General features: G+C 36.9%; 2 protein-coding genes across 2 annotated transcripts; one reads left to right on the plus strand and one right to left on the minus strand.

Moving 5' to 3' along the window:
• Positions 1-56: 56 nt before the first annotated feature.
• Positions 57-6781, plus strand: LOC137584126 (organic cation transporter protein). The gene is made up of 3 exons (XM_068299375.1): positions 57-501; positions 4817-5445; positions 5516-6781. The coding sequence occupies exons 1-3, from the start codon at positions 459-461 to the stop codon at positions 6506-6508; spliced, it is 1665 nt and encodes a 554-aa protein (XP_068155476.1). The 5' UTR covers positions 57-458; the 3' UTR covers positions 6509-6781.
• A 126-nt stretch (positions 6782-6907) lies between these two features.
• On the minus strand, positions 6908-17726 carry sra (RRM_RCAN_like domain containing protein Sra). Its single transcript, XM_068299376.1, has 2 exons — positions 17435-17726; positions 6908-8587 (listed from the first exon to the last, which is right to left on the minus strand). The coding sequence occupies exon 2, from the start codon at positions 8569-8571 to the stop codon at positions 7729-7731; it is 843 nt and encodes a 280-aa protein (XP_068155477.1). The 5' UTR covers positions 8572-8587; positions 17435-17726; the 3' UTR covers positions 6908-7728.
• Between the last annotated feature and the right edge of the window lie 107 nt (positions 17727-17833).

A 17833-nucleotide genomic window follows, 5' to 3' on the forward strand; every position in this document is an offset into this window, starting at 1 on the left:
GGAGGGTTATAACCCTGGCTCACTAGTTTTTCCAATCACATGTGGATTTTATTGGCATTATAATTTATTGGCCTAGGTACCAAATGGCTAACCCTTGTTACGATCCACACATGAAAAGCTCTCAGCACACTCATATGTATTTGTATTATCAGCTTGAAGCGATTGTAGCGTGACGTTATGCTATCTCTGGAGTGTGGAGCATATGGGCATGTGAGTGTGAGTATTTTGTTGGGGTTTCTGCCTCAGTCAGCACAAGCACCGCTCCACAGCTTCGACTGAATTCGAATCGCATTCGTTCAGTTTGTAGTTGGCATTTTGCGAGTTCAAATGTTGGTGGCGGTGATCGCATTGTGAACACGCCAATTTTTGGCCATCAAACAAAAAAAAAAAAAGGAGTGTGAAACACTGTTTGTTCATATAAAGAATTTTCGTTCATAAGAATCGGGCGATCAAGCAATATGGCTGTGGATTATGTTCTAGAGGATCTTATGGGAAAATTGGGTAAGATTTATATAAACTAAGCACAAACTAGTTGCCAAGTTGCAGCTGATAAGCTGTTGCTGCTGCTGCTGCTGTGCTGCGGTTATCAAATACTGTCTTATCTGTTTAGGATGGATAAGGTTAGCATTTAGTGTATATAGTATATACATATATTTGGCGGCTTATTCAAATAAATTATTTGAACTCTAAGCTATCTAACTAACTGCTACTGCAGAGTTAAGACATGAAAATGTATGTCTGTGTGTTGGTTTTTAACGTTAATATTTTTCATTAAATCAAGCAAGCTTCGAGTGAGTGTCTGTCAAGTTTTGCCGACAATTTCGCATAAGAGCCAGTTTTAATTACAGCGGTTTTTTTATGCCCCTCCCCATCGCTTTCCCATAGATATTGTTCTAATTTAATGATCTCAAGGTTTTTCCCTAGGCCTTAGCTATGACTATATCTTTTCAATTCAACATGGGTACTCGTTGTAAGTGCAAGCGTCTACTGACACTATTATCATCGTCAATCACATGGCTTGTCATAAAAATAAAAGGTGTTTATAGAAGTCATTTACATGATGCCACAATTAAATAAGATCAACCTGTATGAGAGATTTGTATGTGAAATTTATGAGCAGAATGGCAAACCACATTTGTTTAAATTGTAAATAGATCTAGATTCTAGATTATATATAGCACATTTAAAACTTTAGTACAATTGTAAAAAACAAAAATGAAAACCCATAAGTTATCACTTATCACTAGGCCATTTGATAACTGTTATAAAGTGACTATAAAAAATAGCATTTGATTTTCGCTTTGAGTTTGATTTTTACCATTCAGTTAATTTCATTAATAAACTTGTTTTTTTTTTTTTTTTTCTCTGTGGATTCGCAAACCTGTATCGCTTGCGAGTGTAATGAACGCATTAGTAAGTCTCTGTGTTTAATATTATTTACATATATGTATGTATGTATAAAGTACATACATGTGTGAGAATTGCAAACAAATGAAATTAATACCTAAATGTATCTCAAAACTGGTTTTCGCTTGGCTTTGGCGAAGTCTTTGATACTTTAATTACCAACTTTTTGGAGGCGTGAGCGTGTGTGTGCTCTTATTTGGAAGGTCTTTTTTTGTTTTTAAAGAACGACTTTGAAAGTTCTTCCACATGGCAATGCAAAGCTTTTAATGACCTTCATGAATTCTATATTGCCGATAAGCAGAAATCTCATTTGTTTTTAAAATAAAATAAAAAAAAAACCGACTTGTTTTTGCTCTCTGATAATCACAGTTCAATTTACTGACCTATCCCAAACAAAATCAATTAAAGATTTTGTATAGAATTGTTTTTGTTTGCATACACAACCGAAACATATATGTTTGATATATGATTTTATTAATTATTATTATTATTATTGAATATTTAGTACTTGTAGAACTTCATCTGTAAGGCAATAAAATCATATTTTCTTTGAAATTATCTTGTGAATTGTTTCTTAATTTCTTGATTGTCAATTGTGCGATTCCTTGCTTATATTTCCCATGAAATTCTTTGAACATGTTTCAGACAAACTTCAGATTCAAATTCGACACCAAAAAAAGGAAAATACCAAACTTTATTAAAATCGAACCATGTTTAGAGAAAATTGGGCTCTGCTATAAAGGCTAAAACCTCTAATCACATTTTATAGGACCTTTTGAGATTATGTAGTTTGATTGTAAGCCTCTTTATTTAGCCATCACTTTATATTTTTGATACCTATCTAAGGAACTGCTTTAGATGGAAGTTGTTTAGATCCATTTTAAAAATAACAAAAATATCTTTTTATCGCAGTTGATCTCTTACCTTTTCTTAAAGTTCTTAATAGATTTTAAAGTAATTGTTCTTGTGTACTGAAATTTGACTAGTTTTTTAGTTAAAACTCCCCTGAAAATCCGCCACTGATTTAACTTTATATAAAGAACACTGAAAGGCCATGGCACAGCTGGATAAATATTCATTGACCCCTTGCCAATCAGTCGATGAATGTAAACTATAGCTTATCAGTTTGAAGTTATCCTCAATTTTTTATGGATTACAAACATCTATATACCCGCGGAGTAATGATTCTTATCAGCATAGGGTATAAATAAGCACGTTTTTGTCGAAAAAAACAACAATATTTAGTTTTATTCAAGGGCCATACTTGGTAACAAACTATGTCTATACAATCTATCCATTTGTCTGTATGGTCTGCATAATCATTTATTTATGCGTCACTATCATGTTTTTAGACTTTTTTTTTTTGTTATGATTATGATTTGCCCATTAGTTTATTTTCAGACTATTGTTTAACGCCTTTTTCTAATCGAGGCGTTAGTTTTTAATTGAATTTAATTAAAGATTGCAGACAAATTGGATTTAATTAAAGCATCATGATCATCATCAGCATCACCAAATGTGACATAATTTTGCACTATTCTTGAAAACAACTTCCCAGACCATCATGTAATGTAATGTCTGATTCTGAGTATGTGTAAAATTGAATGGCTTCTAAGGTCGCTGTCTCGTTTATTTACCATCAATATTTCATACTTAGATCCGCACAAATCAATTGGAATTGCCGATTGAACGTTGGACTTGGTTCGATTTGGTTTGGCTACGTTTTATTTTTTTTCGATCATGTGTCAAATATCTAGGCCAAGGGTGGGCACGTAGTGGCTCTTTTGGCTCCCGTGGCTCTTTACCGGCAGAGGCTGGGCAGAGAAAAAGGTCATTTTTTGGTCTCGACGCACACAAAAATTTGTGTGTCTCGAGTTTTATGACGGGTCATAAACGACCTTTTTGGGTCGAGCGAGCGATCGTCGTCGAACTTTTAGACAGAGGGACGGCCAAGTACCGAATTTTACGGGGAGGGGGAAAAGGGTCGCGATCTCGAGCTCGCAACTTTTAGACAGAGGGACGGCCAAGTCCCGAATTTTACGGGGAGGGGGAAAAGGGACGAGATCTCGAGCTCGCAACTTTTAGACAGAGGGACGGCCAAGTCCCGAATTTTACGGGGAGGGGGAAAAGGGTCGCGATCTCGAGCACTCATCAATAACAACCCTTATTTTTTACTTGTCCCTCACTCCCTTTGCCAACAAGTTGCGAGCTCGAGATCTCGTCCCTTTTCCCCCTCCCCGTAAAATTCGGGACTTGGCCGTCCCTCTGTCTAAAAGTTGCGAGCTCGAGATCGCGACCCTTTTCCCCCTCCCCGTAAAATTCGGTACTTGGCCGTCCCTCTGTCTAAAAGTTCGACGACGATCGCTCGCTCGACCCAAAAAAGGTCGTTTATGACCCGTCATAAAACTCGAGACACACAAATTTTTGTGTGCGTCGAGACCAAAAAATGACCTTTTTCTCTGCCCAGCCTCTGCCGGTAAAGAGCCACGGGAGCCAAAAGAGCCACTACGTGCCCACCCTTGATCTAGGCTATGTCTATAGAAAATTTACACAGTCCCTGACCGGACGATCAACTGATCATATCGTATCGTACAGTAATGGAAATGCTTTTGCTTTTTGCCTTTTTGTCATAATCAATTCACTGCAGTCTCAATACTTCTCTATCTCTTTCTCTCTAAAAAAAAAAAAAAGAAAAATTAAACAATGTATGTATGTACATATGTACATACATATGTGTGTACAAATATTTTAGCGACACATTTATATATGCCATTCAATTGAAATCGAATTGAATAAATTCCACTTGATTTAATTGCATAGAATACGGCGACATCGAAATTGAGTGACGACAATGCCTGAAAACTGACCACCATGTGAAATGCCCTCTATATACAAACATATAGTAAATATATATACATATGTATATGTATGTATAAAATGTGATAACCCAATAAAGTTGAAACGTATGCCTATTGCGGTAGACTTAAAGGCTTATGGATTATGCCATCGATAGAAGGTTATTAGTTCTAGTTGTGGAAAGTGAAATATGAGCACCTAATCTCATCTATACAAATAGGTAGTAGGCGGCATTTGTCAGAGATTGTATAATAAACCGCAAAGTTTATGAAACACTTCAACTTTAAGATAGATCACATACTCGTTCTCATTCCTGTTCACTCCACTCAATTGGTCATTGCCTTTCAAGGAGAAAGGGGAAATCTTGAACTATATCAAGCAAATGATCTCTTAGTAGACTTTAGGATGCATCTAACTCAGTTCTAAAGCTGCTATTGAGATATCCTATAAGAATCTGTATATAAACTCCATAGAACCCGATTTAGTCGGAAAGCTTAAATAAGATTAAGTCATAACAATATTTAATCACAATTTGTTTCCTTGATTATTTTAGGGGAATTTGGTAAATATCAATTCCTTCAGTTCTTCCTGCAAGTATTATCTGCCTTGACTGCTGGTCTGCATATGCTCTCCCTGGTCACAGTTGCCGCTGTGCCTGAACATCGTTGTTTCATTGAGGGCATCGATAATGGCACCTTCTCTCAGCTGCCATGGAATTCCAGTGATATACTCGCTGCCATACCCTTGAAGGATAATGGCGAAGTGGACTCTTGCCACATGTACGATCCATTGGACAATCGGACAGTAGTGACATGCACCCAGTATGTCTATGATAATACATACTACAAGGATTCGAGGACAATCGATTGGAATTTCGTGTGTGATCGCCGTTGGTTGGGTGCCATAGTCCAGACTGTCTACATGTTGGGCGTATTCACGGGTGCAGTGACTTTGGGCGGTTTGGCTGATAAAGTTGGACGCAAAACTGTATTCTGTTGGTCGGCACTGCTTCAGTTAATCGTCGGTGTGGGTGTGGCCTTTATACCCGAATACTTTAGTTTCATGGCAGCTCGTTTTGTGCTGGGTATTGTGGGTTCAGCCGGAGCTTATATATGTGGATTTGTGTTAACCATGGAGCTGGTAGGACCCACCAAACGCACAGTCTGTGGCATAACCTTCCAAGTAAGTGATATGACCGTCCAGATTTATAGAACTTCGTTAACTTATTTATTTCCTTTACTGTTCATTTCAGGCTGTGTTTGCTGGAGGTATTATGCTAGTGGCTGGTTGGGGAGCTCTTATCCATAACAGGCAACTGCTGCAGGTTGTTTATGGTCTGCATGGATGCCTCTTTCTGGGCCATTGGTGGTGGCTGGACGAATCACCGCGTTGGCTCTGGATGCAAGGACGTGCTGCCGAGGCTGTGGACATTGTGGCCAAGGGTTTGCGTATCAATGGCTCAGGCATTCCAATCGATAAGGATTACTTTGTGCAGAAGGCCAAGCAACAGTCGGCAATGGAAGAAAAATCTAGTGCCGGTCTTAAGGATCTCTTCCGTACTCCCAATCTGAGAATGAAAACTCTGAATGTTTGCCTCTGTTGGTTCGCCAACTCCATTGTCTACTATGGGCTCTCGCTGAGCGCTGGAAAGCTATACGGCAATCCGTATCTTATACTCTTCATTATGGGTTTGGTGGAGTTCCCCAGTTACTTGACCATTGTCTTTATACTCGATCGCTTGGGACGACGATCCATTACCTCCACTCTGATGCTGGGTGGTGGCCTGTGCTGCATTATAGCAGCCTTTATTGCCCAAGGTAGCACCACATCGACATCGGTGGTGATGTTGGGCAAACTATTGATAGCCGGTTCCTTTGCTGTCATCTACAATTATTCCGCCGAGCTTTTCCCCACTGTGGTACGCAACTCGGCCATGGGATTGGGCTCCATGTGTGCCCGTTTATCGGGAGCTCTGACTCCGTTGATTACTCTACTGGATTCATTTGATCCCAAAATACCTGCCGTTCTGTTTGGAGTTGTGGCTATTGGATCTGGTTTCTGGGTTATGTTTCTGCCGGAGACAATGAATCAACCGATGCCTGAATCAATTGAAGATGGAGAAAACTTTGGCAAAGGCGATACTTGGTTCAGTCAATGTGCTGGTCGCAAACCGCGTCAGAATAGTATTTATCCCGAAGATCCGGAACAGATGGTGCCACTTAAAAAAATTGAAAGTGGCAAGTAAAAAAAGAGAGTGAAAGAGACAGAATATGCCAAAACTAAATTTGTGTTTTTGTTTTCCTTGTTGTTTTTTTTATATATGTTGTTAAACATTTTCATAAGCCAGACACTATATAGCCTTAATACCTGATTCATTTTATAGTATCGTAAGTTTTAATATCTCACCTAAGGTTAAAAAATAAACCAACGAGGCTGCCGTTCTCGCTGTGTGGATTAAAAAAAAAAAAAATATAAAGAAATTTAATAAAAAAAAGATGCTCTATCTTGCTTCATTTAATTGTCATCTCAAATATCCGAGTAGTGGGAAAACTGAAAAGTTTGTATTCCCTCCCCAAAGACAATTAAATCAATTTAAAGGAGAGTTTTTCCTTTTTGTTTTTTGGTTTTGGTACAGTTGAGAACATTCATTTCGAAATTGAATATATTTGGTTTTTCATTCCATTTTCTTTTTTAACTACAATGTATGAATATATAGATGTATACATATATAATTATAAGTATGTCAATATCTTATACTGATATTTCACTTTGCTGTCTTACAAATTACATTAACATTTACATAGATATAGGATTTACATAGATTATGCTTTCGTTTTCATGTCGTTTTTCGATATCGTGCATTTTTAACTTTTTATAGCCAAGGTACACTGAGAGAGATATTTTAGTTTAGTTTTCATTTGGTTTGTAATCCATTTGGTTTGTTTTTTTTTTTTATGTTTTTTGTATGCGGTTGGTTGTTTTCTACTTTGTTGTAGCCTCGAGTATTTCTAATTGTAAGTAACATTTATACATCGAGAGAAAATATAGCATTATTGGCTTCATATATCGGTTTTCCTTTCAATTAATTGTTTTTTTGGTTTGCATTTGGTTTTTCGAATTCAAACGAAAATACATTTAGAGTTAATTAGCAAATACATGTATGTAGATTTTGAAAGTGAATCGCCGCTGTCTATTCGAAATGCTCGTTGGCTACAACAGAATTGAATTTGGGGGTTGAAAACGTTGTAAACATATTTAATACAAAACAATATGTATGTATTGTGTAAACTAATCACAATTGAATTTAAAATTATTTACAAAAAATACTCGTAAACCATACAAATACAAATATATATATGTATATGTATATATTAATGTATGTTGGTATATGTATGTATATGCCCAGCTAGAGGCATATTTTTAAAAACTTGCAATACAACAAAATAAAGAGTTTTGGTTGTTCGCTTATACGCGCTCCGGACATTTCGTCTGCACAATGGGCAATCCTGGACCAGTGCCACCTTCGGGCACCATTGCCGTGTGCACTATTATTGCCGGCTGGTCCTCGCTCTGTGGATGCAATTCATGGGATTCACCTGGCGTTAGACTGGCCAATGCGGCTAGCAGATCATGATTGACCAAGGGTTCAGCCTCCTCGCGTGGCTCCCAGCCCGCTGGCGGTGAGGCGGGCGGCGAGATAAGGAACTGTTTAACAGGAGCCGGCGGCTGTAGATTCTTGTTGTTGACCGGAGTCACCGGCTGCGCGAAATAGCAAGTAATAACGGTCTTTTTATTAAACTCATATTGATGCAGTTTTATGCGTGCATTGGCCGCTGCAATGGCATTGTCATAGTTGACACGCAGTCGGCGAAAACTGCGCAACCATTGGAAGGTGGCCGAATCGCTGAATGTGCGAAAAAGCTCTTCCATGTCATGCTTCAGTTCCGGATTGGTAAACACCTCCGAGTGTATATTAGTGACAATTATCGAAGTGGGCAAGTCATCAAATGAGTCTGGGTCCACTTCTGGCTCTGTATCACTGTCGACATCGCCCTCGGGTGGCAGAGTTGGATGCTGACTGGGTAGGCCATCTGCAGCATTAATATAGATATCCTGATCTGGTGAGAGTTTGTCTATACTATTGCCGCCGGCGCTGCTGCCGCCGCCGCTGCTGTTGTGTGTGGATTTCATTTTGTTTTTGTTGTGACTGCTGCGTTGCGTGGATTCTCCAGATCCATTTGCTACTGCCGGATCAGATGATGCATTACTTTTGGCGGCATTATTATTGGACTTGGCCGCGTCGGACATGGCTAACAAAAGAGATCTGGAAAACAAAAGATTTTAATTACTATTTGTTGTCAACAATTTAACAGCATCTCTTAACAGCTGTTAACAGTGATTGATCTAGTTCGCGAGTGTGCTGTTACCTTGCCTACAAAGAAGAAGCACAATGTGAGTAAATTTTCCACTTAGAGATACAAATTATTATTATCTTTTTTTTTTTGTGTGTTTAAAGTGAATAATAGTGAAAACAATTTAGAACGGGTTTGTCATGTTGTAATCAGCTTTCGAATGAGTATATTGGCATCAAATTCTGTTCGATTTACAAAGTGCAAAGAAGTGCTTTTATTTGTCGGCAAGAAAGAGAGAGGGAGAGAAAAGAATTCAATGTATGTATGTACATACATGACTTGTGCAGTGTTGGTGATCGTTTTTAATTTTTTTTTTTAAGTGGAGTTAAAGTGTTTTTAAGAGAAAATGGCGCAGAAACTGTAGAACAGGATATTCATAATCATCTATAATACAGTAAGGTAAGTAAGATGAAACTAAACAAGACTGTACCTAAAACTTTTGGCATTTGTGCGGGAAAATCATATGAAAACCACGATTTTAATGGTGAAATTTTCCTTCTTTTCCCTCCCGAGGATCCGCGATTGGCTTTATTAATACAATATTTATACCAACATCTCTAAGTTGAGTTTGAAAGCAATTTAAAGCTATTAATATATTTGACGAAATGAGGTTCCCACATTTATTAAAATGAAACCTCACATCTACACATAAAATGTGTAGCATACTTTTTTGGGTCTCATCAAGTGAATAAACCTTGATTTTTGGCGGCAGCGCTTTATAATAAACATTTCATTTATTAATTTGTACATTTTGTAGCGGCATCTTAAAATATATGGGGTGCCACAAATTTACATTTGGGCTCAAAGTTCCCAAAGCTTAACCGCCCATTTGGCCTCCCTTCCTGCCATTTACTTTGGTATTTACGTAACACACGTTTTGTAAAAAGAAAATGAAACTTTTCAAGCGCCATGCTACGACAATAAAAAAAATGCCTCCCTTCTATATTTTTTAGCAATTACGAGACCAAAAACTACAGACGTGTCTGAGTATATAGTAAGGAGTAGCTAGCTGGAGAGGTAGATAGGTAGGTGGGGTAGGGAAGCGTATTTAAGTATCGACACGTGAACCTAATCAATAGGACCTGTCGTGGCCGCCTGTCACCGCTGCCTAAGAACGTTGCCCACGTTAGCGGTGACGCGCACTGTTGATTCACAATAATTCCACCGATTTTTTCGGTTTTATTTTGTTTTGTTTTTATTGTTATGCTTATACAGAAATAGAGAAAGTTGACAGGTGCAGGGTATCCGAGGTGCCCTAGAAGGGGGGACTTCTTGTTGATTAATAGCATTGGCAAAATTTTGTGAATGAAAGAAAAAGGCAATTCTGTTGGCGTCAGGACTATGACGTCCACGTTCTACGACAACTGCCCGTCCACCTGTGTGTGTGTGTGTGTGTGTGACCACTATACAAGAGAAAACTTTTTATTATAATTATTATTATTTGGGCATAGTTATTTTCCTTCACATTCGTAGGCTATAAAACGTTTACTATTTTTAGATGATTCAGCTGAACCATTTTAGGCTAACACATTAGCATTATTATGCAAATATTTTCACCATATAAAATAATTTCAAACTGTATTACATTTAAAGCTCAGTTAAGAATAAAATTATAAAATTTTTGCAGACAATCCTTTAAAGTATAGAAAACTAGTAACTATATTTAATTATAAATTCCTCTTAGACGAATTGTAGTGAAAATTCTTCTTTGGTAGCCATTTAAACATAGTTTCCTTTAATTTAATTAAGCTAAAATGCTATCTGCATATAACCAAATGGTTTGAATTTAAAGAACATTTTAGAGCCATCCACAAGCATTAAGGGGTAAGTAAATAATATCGACTACTAACCCACCCATCCGAAAAAAACACTGTTGAAAGCTAGCCAAGCCATGATGTGGTGTGTGGTTTCAGTCTTAAAGTTTACCTTTCATCCATGGCCAGTTTACCCATCCAGCACCAACAACCACCAACTAACAATAGGAAAAAAAAAAGAAATAGAAAAATAAAACAATAGCTTAAAATCCAACAAACGCCCCAGACTACCGACAAGTTGATCTATTTCTGGATGATTGATTTCCTTGAAAATACACACAATTGTTACTCTACTCGTGCGGAAGTGTAGCAATGGGCGGCAGGTTGTGTGTGTGTGTGTACTTTGTTTGCTGAATGGGTTGTGGATTCGTCGTAGTCGTTCCAGCACCGAGAATACGCACAAAATGGAGGGAAATAACAGAAGGAGAGAGAGAAAAAAACTGCAACTAAGCATAAACGACCTGCTGGCATGCAAATTGGCCTCCTTCCACACCCCACCCCCTTCGGCACCATGTGACGTCATTATTATTGGCACGCAAGACGACGACGACGGCCAGGACTAGAAAAAAAGGCCAAAAGGGAAGTCGTCTCAGTGTTTTTTTTTCCTTTTTTAAATAAAGTAGGAGAATATTACACTCCGTCATGATGATGAATTGCGCTCTGCCTGTTGTTATCCAGCGACCTTCATTCATTCATAATTGCTGTCATCATTAGATCAAGTGGTCGTTACCACACCACCCGCCCAACTAACTAACCACCATCGTTTTAGGTAAATCCCACCGATAAAGAGATTTTCTTGAAGAAAATCTGAATTTTCTTAAATTTTAATGAAAAGTTCTCGCATCATTCATGAATTTTGCAATTTCTTCTCTTTGCGCTGTTTTATTGTGGTGCACTTTGACCTTGTACTACTCCCACTCATCACACACATATACAATGTAGCAAACCAAATACAAAATGCACGAACATGAATTGAACATTGGCCATATTTTCCATTTCAATGCAAATGCGTGGAAAAGACTAATTTGATTTTCTGCTGAAATTCCAAATTGTTTGCATTCGTTTGTTATGTGGATCACGTGAATTACATTCATACATATATACAAAAAAAAAACAAACACTTTTAATACACTTTGAATTTTAATTAAAAATTTACTGTTTACTATTTCACAACACGGCACATAACTGCGCTGTTTCTGCTGCTAGTCAGATTCTATATGCACATATATTGAGGTTTCTGCTTCTGTTCTATGTATTGTTTATGACAGTTTCATTTGAGCTTTAGAGTAGTTATTACACACACACACAGAGAGAAAAACAGAGATGTTCAACATGTTGCTGTAACCGGAATCTTGTGTGCATGGGGTGGTGTTTGTGGTGGCAGAAGGTAAACCTCTGCCTGCACCTGATTCTAGCAAAAGGTCATCGAAAAAGCCTTTCACATGAGGTTTGTGTGATATTGTTCATGCGCACATGCCCTCAAAACCAAGATTAAAGGGCTGAGAATTAACAATAGCATCTCCAAAAAGTAAAAGAAACAATGATGTGCCTCTGCACAAAGGTCAAGAATAGTGCAATAGAGATACACAAGAATTTCTTGTGTATTATTTCAATTAACAAATCGAGATTAGTTCCTTCAGTTAGCCATATACTCAATTTATGAAGGACTTTTAAAATCAACTTTTGCGCCTTCCTCAGGAAAAGCTTTGTTAGGTGCCATTTAATTTATGATACAAGACTTTTACCTTTATATATGTAACAGTTAAAAGTTTCTGTAGGATCTTTAAAAATGTTAAATTTTTGCGAAAATAAAAGCTTAAACATTTTCTTGATTTCAATAGTGAGAAATCACTTGTACAAAATGTTTAAAGACTGGCATAAAAGGGCACTTATTATTATTATAATAATATTATAGCACGACTTGCCATGTCAATAAAATTAAATATATAAAACCATTCAAGGTATTTTTTCTTTTGTACTTAAAAGGATATGTTTGTTTATTATTAAAATGAAGTTAAAGATACAAATACATATAAAAACGATGTGCAGCTAGAAACTCCTGTGTCCTTCAACATATTTTTACTCAGTTTTTCATTCTTTATTACTTCTTCAGCGAATAATAAGTTCTTATTACTTTTTTTCACAGTGTAATGGATTAAATGCAATTGAAGTGATTCACTTCACTGCATAATTACAACAATACATTAATAGAGCTTTTGTTGTGCATGATTGTTGCGATTGATTTAACAAATTTTCCTTTGGAAAATCTCTAACTGACAAACGGTATGAAAAATGGGACTGCAAATACACATACACACACACTTTGGCTTGGTACATCCCACGCATACAACGGTATCTAAAATAACAACAGCTTTAAGGTTTTTCCCCTTTCTATGTGGGTGATGGTTTTTCTCAATATTTTTGCCACAACCACCTAAAAGTATACTATGCTTTTTATAAGGTTCTATAATTGAGCATCAGACTGATGTTTTTCCTTACTCTCTTGCTCTTGCCCACTGGGGCTGGCTCTGTCGTCTGCTACTGCTGTTGTCTGTTGTGGTTGGGTAATTGTTGCAAAAACCAAAGGTGAAACAACCACATACGCGTGTGCCATAACCTTGGTGTGTGGGCGGTGCGGGCGAGGCACGCAACAAATGTCACTGATTGGCATGCCAGCCATTCAGTCAGCCAGCCAGCTATCCGCCAGGGGAATGATTAAACATTGAAATCAGTACGTAGCTACTAAATATCTAATATGTTCCATGGTACAAAATTTGCCATCCTAAGCTTACATGTATTTCACTATGCGTTTGCTCTAGTCTCATTAAACATAATCCCTCTAGTCTCTCCTTTTAGCAGTTTCCTGCATTGTCCATTATCGTTGGTGGCGGTGCAACTACCGCCGACCACAGGCGTACATATACAACACTCCTAAAAAGTCAGCTTTACACACGATACATACATCCGTGCATTTAGTTACACATATAATTTATATTTATACTATCCTTCGAAATGGAGAATATACATTTTCAGCACCTTTGAACTTTTTTCATAAGGATTCTTTATCAGCAAACGAGTTTTAGAAAACCGAAGTTAACTTGAATTTGGATCAATTGAACCGGGCTTCGAAAATCTTTTTTCGGTATTTGACGTTATCCTAACGAAACTGAATATATGCTCTTAGTTTTACAACTTACTCGAAATTATCAAAAATCTTGTTTTTTGTAACATTGTTCTGTAGAAAAAAAACGCTTGGCAAGGGTATGCACTCTTCGCACCTTTTGTTTTTAATTATTTGACCTTTTGCGAATTAGTTAGTTTTAGCTTTGCACAGCATCCGCTGGACGTAAATCAACTCTCTATGGTATGTGTGTGCGTATGCATGTGTGCGTTTGTGCTTTGTGTGTGCGATTATAATGACAGCTTTAGTAATTACCCGACACTTTCAGGCATGAACTACTAATTAAATCATCATCACGGTGATAAGCAGCAGCAGCAGCTCAGAAACGGATATATGTATGTACATATATCCTATATATTATTATTTATTCACTAAAATAATTATTATAAGAAATTAGAAAATTTTTGCGCTAATTGCGGTAAAGAATTTTGTATATATATGTATAATTTATGGTTATTTATTCTTCTAGAGCAGACCCGAAAATTCTCTTTCTCTCACTCTCTCGTGTGTGTTGTCCTCCCACTACTTTTCCAAATTTGATTGTTATCATATGGAACGACCTTCTCGCAGACAAGCCCCTTTGTTGTACAACTGTCAACCGCAAAATTTGTGTGTGCATGTGTGTGTTGGTGTACGACGTAAAAATATTTTTTTTTTTTTTTTGCCACTTTCTTCCTTTGCATAGACAAAGCGTTTTATAAGTATAAACATCGTAAACACATGTGTTACACCCAAAAATCAAACATAATTTCAGATCATCGGCAATAGTATACCCAGCATAGCATCAGATCAAAAAAACTGACTTAATGACTAAGAATGCTCGTTTAGCTCTCGCTTGATTAGGATATTTTAAACGTATTGAATTGAAATATTAAGCAAATTTTGAGTTGACTAAGTCCAGGGCTAAACTCGGTTATTAACCCACTCATCAGTTAAGTCACCTTCTAATATAATTTGTTTAAGGCAATGATTTAAGGGGTATAATCAGCGTTTATGAATGGGTATAATGAGGATTGGACTTAGTTGAACTAGTTAAAACTTGCTTACTATCGTAAATCATTATAAACCATTCGACTGAATGGCGAACGGTTTGGCTTATCACTGACAGCTCGTACTGACGCACCAATAGATAGATATAGAGCATATATACATTCGTACATACTTTTACAATTGTTATTATCGTTAATTGGGGGACCTTTATTGTTGCTGTGCTGTGTTCGTGGTGCTGCCTATGCTAAGTGTTAAATGAGTTAGGGGCATTTTGCAGTGACGTCAGTAAGCATTGCAACTATCTTTCAAGTCTAACCAATTGACGAAGGAAGTGGCGTGGCAGCAAAACTGAATCTTTGTACTCAATTCGTCAATTGGCGCAAAACAAAAAAAAACGTAAGCAAAGTAAATAAAAATAGCATAAATGGACACACAAGAACAACAAATATCGCAGAAAGATGAGTTGCTTTTATTTTCAAAATCATTTTGCCTTTTTTTTTGTTGTATGTATTTTGCGTCAGAGACGCGTCGTAAAGTCGGCAAACGTTGCGTATACATAATTTTTTGATTCTACATATATAATATATATAAATATATTCTCATTTATTGATATCTTGAGGCCGTGTTGCTGGGAATCAACAATGATGTGAACAAATTATCAGGGTTTTTTCCCCTGTATCGATCAAAACAAGAAAGGAAATATTTGTAAGAGATTTTTTATGATGATATGGAAACGTAGATGTAGATTAGTATCGCTTTTTACTATTTACAAATGTTTATAATATTTTAACTAACTATTAAAGTTATAGAACATCCGTACAATGGCCAGACAGAGGTCGCCATGCAACCAATGTCCCAAGGTCGAGATTTACAGTCAGGTCATTGTGTTCTAGTCGTTCGCCTACGCTTTTTGCTCTACTGTCAGCTACTTGAGAGAGTGGTCAAAGAAAGAAGCAAAACATAACAAAAAAAAAAAAAAAAAAAGAAACGAGCGACAAGATGAATAAAGAGACCCAAAGAAACCTTTTTGTAAAGGGCACAATTTTTATTTGCATTTTGAAAAATTTATTGACGGAGCTATTTTCTATTCCAACCATCCTGTTGCCAAGCTTTGGCTGCTCTGTGTTCTGTATCTTTTGGGAATTCGTTTTGCATGGCAAAATAGCTTCAAATATTGGGACATTGGCATTGAGAAGGGCTTTAAGCAATTAAAATTAAGCAATAACAAACAAAATAACAATCTCATAACAATTGTATACATACTTTGCAGTATATTTTCCTTGTCTGTGTTCCGTATGTGTGTGTGTGTGTGTGGGTGTTTGTTTTCAAGGATATGTGGCGCGTTTTAAATTCAGCAAGCATACACAAATGCATATAACAACAATAACAATAAAAGAAACTACCATGAATCTATATGTAAGTATGTATGTACATACATATGTACACAACTGATGTATCTGAACATGTGTGTGTGTGTGTGTGTGTGTGTGGTAGGTGTTGGGGTTACAGCCTGTCAGTCACGGTCATGGCTGAGGACTTCCTTGCACTTCGTTGAGCAGCAGCAGCAAACAATGGATGCGGGTGGTGACCAGGCTGGGCCAGCCGATGGCCAAGCCGAAAGCAAAGGAAAAAATTCAATAATAACAAAAACAGAAACTACAACAACAACGACAACAAATATTCGCACCCACGCAAAACACACACACGGAGGCACTCCCATACAATAACAGAACTTATTAAAAAAAAGTGCCCTCCAAAAAGGAACTGTAAAAGTAACGAAGCCTCAATATTCTTTAAACTCAATCAATTATTACAAATACTTTGCAACTTTACAATTGTATGTATTTATTTCCAGAGGATTTTGAAGTTATTAGAAATTGGATAGAATTTGTTTTGGCAAAAACTATATTTTACCTTTGAAATTGTTACAGAAAAAAGGAAATTTAGATTTTTTTCCAACAAATTTTTCTTGCTTAAAAAAGGAAGATATTTCCATACTACATGTATGTTAGTATGTCATACTTGATATTTTCTTGTTTTTCTTGCAATTTTCGGTATGTGTTGTATTTGATATTGAAGTTTTTACTTAAAAAAGTTTTGTTTTTCTTTTGGTTAAAGTATGTCTGTTTATCCTGGCAAGGCTCATTGTAATTGCAGATGGAATTCGATAGAATTTCAACTTGAGTTGTATATATAATTTACGCAACAGTTTAATATTACATCTGTTTCACTTTTCCTGGTACTACACAAAAACCTCCTGATGACAATGGCTCACTCGCTCCTGTTCGTCTAGGAACTGTCAAGGATATATATGTATGTATGTATGTACATGTGCACATATCGGTGGGAACAATAATAAAACTGTGGACAATAGCGGCGGCGGTAAAGGCATTCGTGAGTGGGTAGGGAAAAAAGTGGGGTATAAAGCGGCGCGTGTGTGTGTTTGCAAAATCGGAAGCTGAGAAAGAGAATATATGTGTGAGTGTGTGAGAGCAAATAAAAAAAATAACCTTGCAGAACATTTCTCTCCCACCCATTCTAATCCCCTTCCTCCCGCGCTTTTGGTCGCTCTGTCGGCAGTTCAAAGTTTATAAACAAAACGTAATTAAAATGCAACAATTTGCTCATAAACAAGAGCCACAAAAATTGATATTAAAGAGCAATACTCCTCTGGTGCAGCAAAAATTACATAAGGCCAGGTCAACATTTATTTGCTGTTATTGTGTATCACTTGGCAAAAGTATTTGAAAATGCCAATAAACCAATTTACTTACCGTTTTAGAGACTATTTAAAAGTTAATTCAATTTGTTTGCTTATGGGAGAAACGTCTGCTTCTTCTTATGCTTTGTTTTTGTGCTGTGCCGCAATCGTTGTTGTTGTTATTTTTTCTAATTAGTAATTTGTTGTCATTGTTAATTTTTCACATCATCACACTGTTTACAATTGTTACTTTGTAAATTATTCACTTTTTCCATTCGAATCAGAATTATTGACAAATCCGAGCGCAGCTAGAACCATCTAGTTGAAAAACAAAAACAACACTCGAAAAAAAACTTATTTGCTGTTGGGCTCCTAAATTCGATAACGATAGAAAAACAAATCAGCTATGGGGCTATAAATAAATTGTAGCGAACTCGAAATGAGCCTGGTAACTCAAAACGAGTCTGTTAGC

The sequence above is a fragment of the Drosophila tropicalis genome, unplaced genomic scaffold, assembly GCF_018151085.1.
Source record: "Drosophila tropicalis isolate 14030-0801.00 unplaced genomic scaffold, ASM1815108v1 contig_878, whole genome shotgun sequence".
NCBI lineage: Eukaryota > Metazoa > Arthropoda > Insecta > Diptera > Drosophilidae > Drosophila > Drosophila tropicalis.